The sequence below is a fragment of the Colobus angolensis genome, unplaced genomic scaffold (assembly GCF_000951035.1).
Source record: "Colobus angolensis palliatus isolate OR3802 unplaced genomic scaffold, Cang.pa_1.0 Scaffold106, whole genome shotgun sequence".
Classification (NCBI taxonomy): Eukaryota; Metazoa; Chordata; class Mammalia; order Primates; family Cercopithecidae; genus Colobus; species Colobus angolensis.
In genome coordinates this window covers 4,077,468-4,081,433 of record NW_012111586.1, presented here as the reverse complement: position 1 = coordinate 4,081,433, position 3,966 = coordinate 4,077,468, and the positions used below count along the sequence as shown (strand labels likewise).

General features: G+C 41.4%; 1 protein-coding gene across 3 annotated transcripts in view; it reads right to left on the bottom strand.

The window, feature by feature from the left end:
* MAST2 (microtubule associated serine/threonine kinase 2) overlaps positions 1-3,966 on the bottom strand; it is a 245,133-nt gene that overhangs the window by 236,853 nt on the left and 4,314 nt on the right. For all 3 annotated transcript variants that reach the window (XM_011946611.1, XM_011946619.1, XM_011946626.1), the window contains exon 2: positions 2,064-2,206. In XM_011946611.1, the coding sequence (XP_011802001.1) occupies positions 2,064-2,114 (51 nt within the window). In that variant the 5' untranslated portion in view covers positions 2,115-2,206. The remainder of the gene's footprint in view (positions 1-2,063; positions 2,207-3,966) is intronic.

The window sequence follows — 3,966 nt, the reverse complement described above, 5'->3', positions numbered from 1 at the left end:
AAAAAAAAAAAAAAAAAATGTATATACACACAGAAAAAACAAATATGGCAAAATGTACAAATTAGTCAGTCTAGGTAAAGCTTACATGGGTGTTCACTGTACCATTCTTTCCATTTTTCTGTAGATTTGAAAATTTCAAAATAAAAAATTAAAGAGGTGGGAATTTCCACACATGATCCTGATTCTCTCTGTGGCCTAAGAATCACAAACTTCAGTAATACCAGGATATCCTGTGATCCAAAAATTAGCTTCTCACCTGCTACATGAAGACATCCTCCCCTCCACTCCCACTTCCCATACTGAATAAATGGACAAAACTTTCTACTCCATGTATGTTGACCCAAAAGGCTTATATTTTCAAGTGTACATGAGACTTTAATAGTAACAAGTTGCTGTTATTGTACCCTACAAATTAGTAGTGTGCCTAGACCTAAGGATAGAGCGAATGGTGTCAGATGAGCAGAAAGCCAGTGGGTGCCTTTGGTACAAAAGCAAGTTTGAGGATAAAAGGGTATAATTTGTAACAACAGGAAGAAAACAAAGCAACCTGCCCAGGCTACACAGCTTAAATTTTGTAAGGCCCTGCCTATCACACAAAGCGTAGACAAACAAAAGACTTTTTTTTTTTTCCCCAGACAAGATCTCGCTCTGTCACCAGAGTGTAGTGGCACAATCACAGCTCACCACAGCTTCAACTGCTCAGGCTAAAGCGATTATCCCACCTCAGCCTTCTGAGTAGCTGGGACCACAGGCACACCCCACCATCCTCGGCTAATTTTTTTTATTAATATTATTTGTAGAGACAAGGTCTCACTATGTTAACAGTCCAGGATAGCCTCAAACTCCTGGCCTCAAGCAATCCTCCTGCCTCAGACTCCCAGAGTGCAGGAATTAGAGATGTAAGCCGCTGCACCTGGCCCTCATTCTTACATATATACTTAAGTACTCATGATGTGCCAAACATGTTCTCTAGCCTCATGTACTAAATATGTATACCACAGAGCTGTAAACCAAAGCAACATAACTTTACCAGATTTAGAATCATTTCTATAAAAAGAATGTTCCTTCCCAGGAAAATTTACTCATTGAAGATACAATCATACTGAATCTTTTTCTTGACCCTCACTATACAATTAGTACCAGTGACACTGACGGCATAAGAGGGCAATCAAAACACTCAATTGGGCTGGGCACAGTGGCTCAAGCCTGTAATCTCAACACTTTTGTAGGCCAAGGCAGGCGGATCATGAGGTCAGGAGTTCGAGACCACCCTGGCCAACATGGTGAAACCCTGTCTCTACTAAAAACACAAAAATTAGTGGGGCATAGTGCCTGTAATCCCAGCTACTTGGGAGGCTGAGGCAGGAGAATCGCTTGAACCTGGGAGGCAGAGGTTGCAGTGAGCTGAGATTGCACTACAGCCTGGGCAACAGAACAAGATTCCATCTCAAAAAAAAAAAAAAATAGACTCAATTAAAATTTCATTCTTAAGGCCAGGAGTGGTGGCCCACACCTGTAATCCCAGCACTTTGGGAGGCCAATGGGGACGGATCACCTGAGGTCAGGAGTTCAAGACCAGCCTGGCCAACACAGTGAAACCCCATCTCTATTAATAATACAAAAAAATTAGCCAGGGGTGGTGGCGCACACCTGTAATCCCAGCGACTTGGGAGGCTGAGACAGGAGAATTGCTTGAACCCAGGAGACAGCTGAGATCACACCATTGCACTCCAGCCTGGGCGACAAGAGCAAAAATCCGACTCAAAAAAAAAAAAAAAATTTCATTCTTAGCCTGATGCCACGACATGTACCTGTAGTTCTTGCTACTTGGGAGGCTGAGGCAACAGGAATACTACAGCCAAGGAGTTCAAAGTCAGCCTGAGCAACAAAGCAAGACCCTATCTCTAAAAAAAAAAGAAATTAATAAATGCATTCTGTTCCGTACTTCATTTTGGGAAACTGAATTCTCCAAATCTGAAAAAGGAAAAGGAATAGACGTTGCAATGACAAATGATAATTAAGGATTTTTCATAGAGCAAAACGCCACCTTTATGAACACTTACCAGGCCAGCAGTAAGAGAAGGTGCAGATTGTCCAAGGGACTGGTTTCTCATTCGAACCAGGTTTGATGCTTCTCCTGACGACTGCCAAGTCACCTGTCCCACACTGCTATGTACACTGCTGGACAAAGGGAGCAGCTGCTTACCTTCAAACACAAAGTTTGGAAAATATACATGTAATTATGATAAGTGAATGAAAAAATACAAATATAATGATATCAAGTGGATAAAATCATACTGATACAAAGTAAAATTGTTCACATCCATTTTAGAATCTATTAAGATTTCCAACTATCCATTAAAAATTGTGACTGTCTTGGTGGTGAGGATACTGGCAAGTGGAACACTGAAATGGATTAACTATTTTATGTTCTCTATAATATTCACCACATGCCAGCCTCCCACTCTGACACCCAAACTAGCAGTCTAGGAGTTTCCCAATCCCTTCTAGCCTACATAGTTTCTCATCAACTCAATGTAACATTAGAGATGCAAGTTTCCAGCAGGCAAACAATGAATCTATTCTGTTCTCACCAGACTCCACGTGCTCAGTTCATGTTTACTGTCTGCCTTAATCTCAATGAAAGAGAGTCTCAATGAAAGATGATTTTTTTTTTTTTTTGAGACAGAGTCTCACTGTCACCCAGCCCAGAGTGGTGTGGAGTGATCTAGGCTCACTGCAACCTCTGTCTCCCAGGCTCAAGTGATTCTCCTGCCTCAGCCTTCTGAGTAGCTGGGACTACAGGCATGTACCACCACACCTGGCTGATGTTTTGTATTTTTAGTAGAGATGGGGTTTTGCCATGTTAGCCAGCTGGGTCTCCAACTCCTGATCTCAGGTGATGTGCCTGCCTTGGCCTCCCAAAATGCTGGGATTACAGGCGTGAGCCACCGTGCCTGGCCTGTAGTGACTTTCTAACTGAGGTGAAGGTCTCATTTCTCCCCTTCTTCACACCATTCTTCACACTTTTGCTTATGATCTAACCAACAAAAATGTGTTCATGTCATTTCCTTCCTTAAAAGCCTCTGACGGCTCCTTACTATTTGAAGAAATTATGCCAGACATTTTGGCATTATGAAAAAGACCCTCCATAAACCCAGATTATCTTTCTGGCCTCATCTCCTTCAACTCTTTTCCACACTTATTCACTCACTCAACTTCAATATTATGCCCTGCACTTTCCCCTGGCTTTATCATGATCACTTGACTCACTTGAAAACCCTTCCTGTGCCTGGCAAAATCTTAGTCATGAAAATACCCAATGTAGTAAAGATGTAAAGAAAGGGTTTGGGGGATATTTTTGTTTTTGCTGCCAACAAAATATGATACCATTCATTTGGAGAACAATTTAGCAAAGCTAACCGCAGAAGAAAATTAAGACATAGAAAGTAAAAATTAAGAAAGACTTCATGACAGGTGTTGTGGCTCATACCTGTAATCCCAGCACTTTGGGAGGCTGAAGCAGGAGGATCACTTGGGCCCAAGAGTTCAAGACCAGCCTGGGCTACATAGCAAGACCCCATCTCCAAGAAAAAAAAAATTAGGAAGACACAGTGGTGTGTGCCTGTGGTCTCAGCTACTCAGGAGGCTGAGGAGAAGTGAGGAGGATCACCTGAGCTCAGGTGGTCAAGGCTTCAGTGAGCCATGGTCATGTCACTGCACTTTAGCCTGGGAAACAGAATAAGATGTTTCAAAAAATTAAAAAAAAAGGAAAGACTTCACTTTGACATAATGCATGTTTTTGTAGTGAATTTTTTTTTTTTTTTTTTTTTTTTTTTTTTTTTTTTTTTTTTTTTTTTTTTGGAGTGCAGTGGTCAAGGCTTCAGTGAGCCATGGTCATGTCACTGCACTTTAGCCTGGGAAACAGAATAAGATGTTTCAAAAAATTAAAAAAAAAGGAAAGAC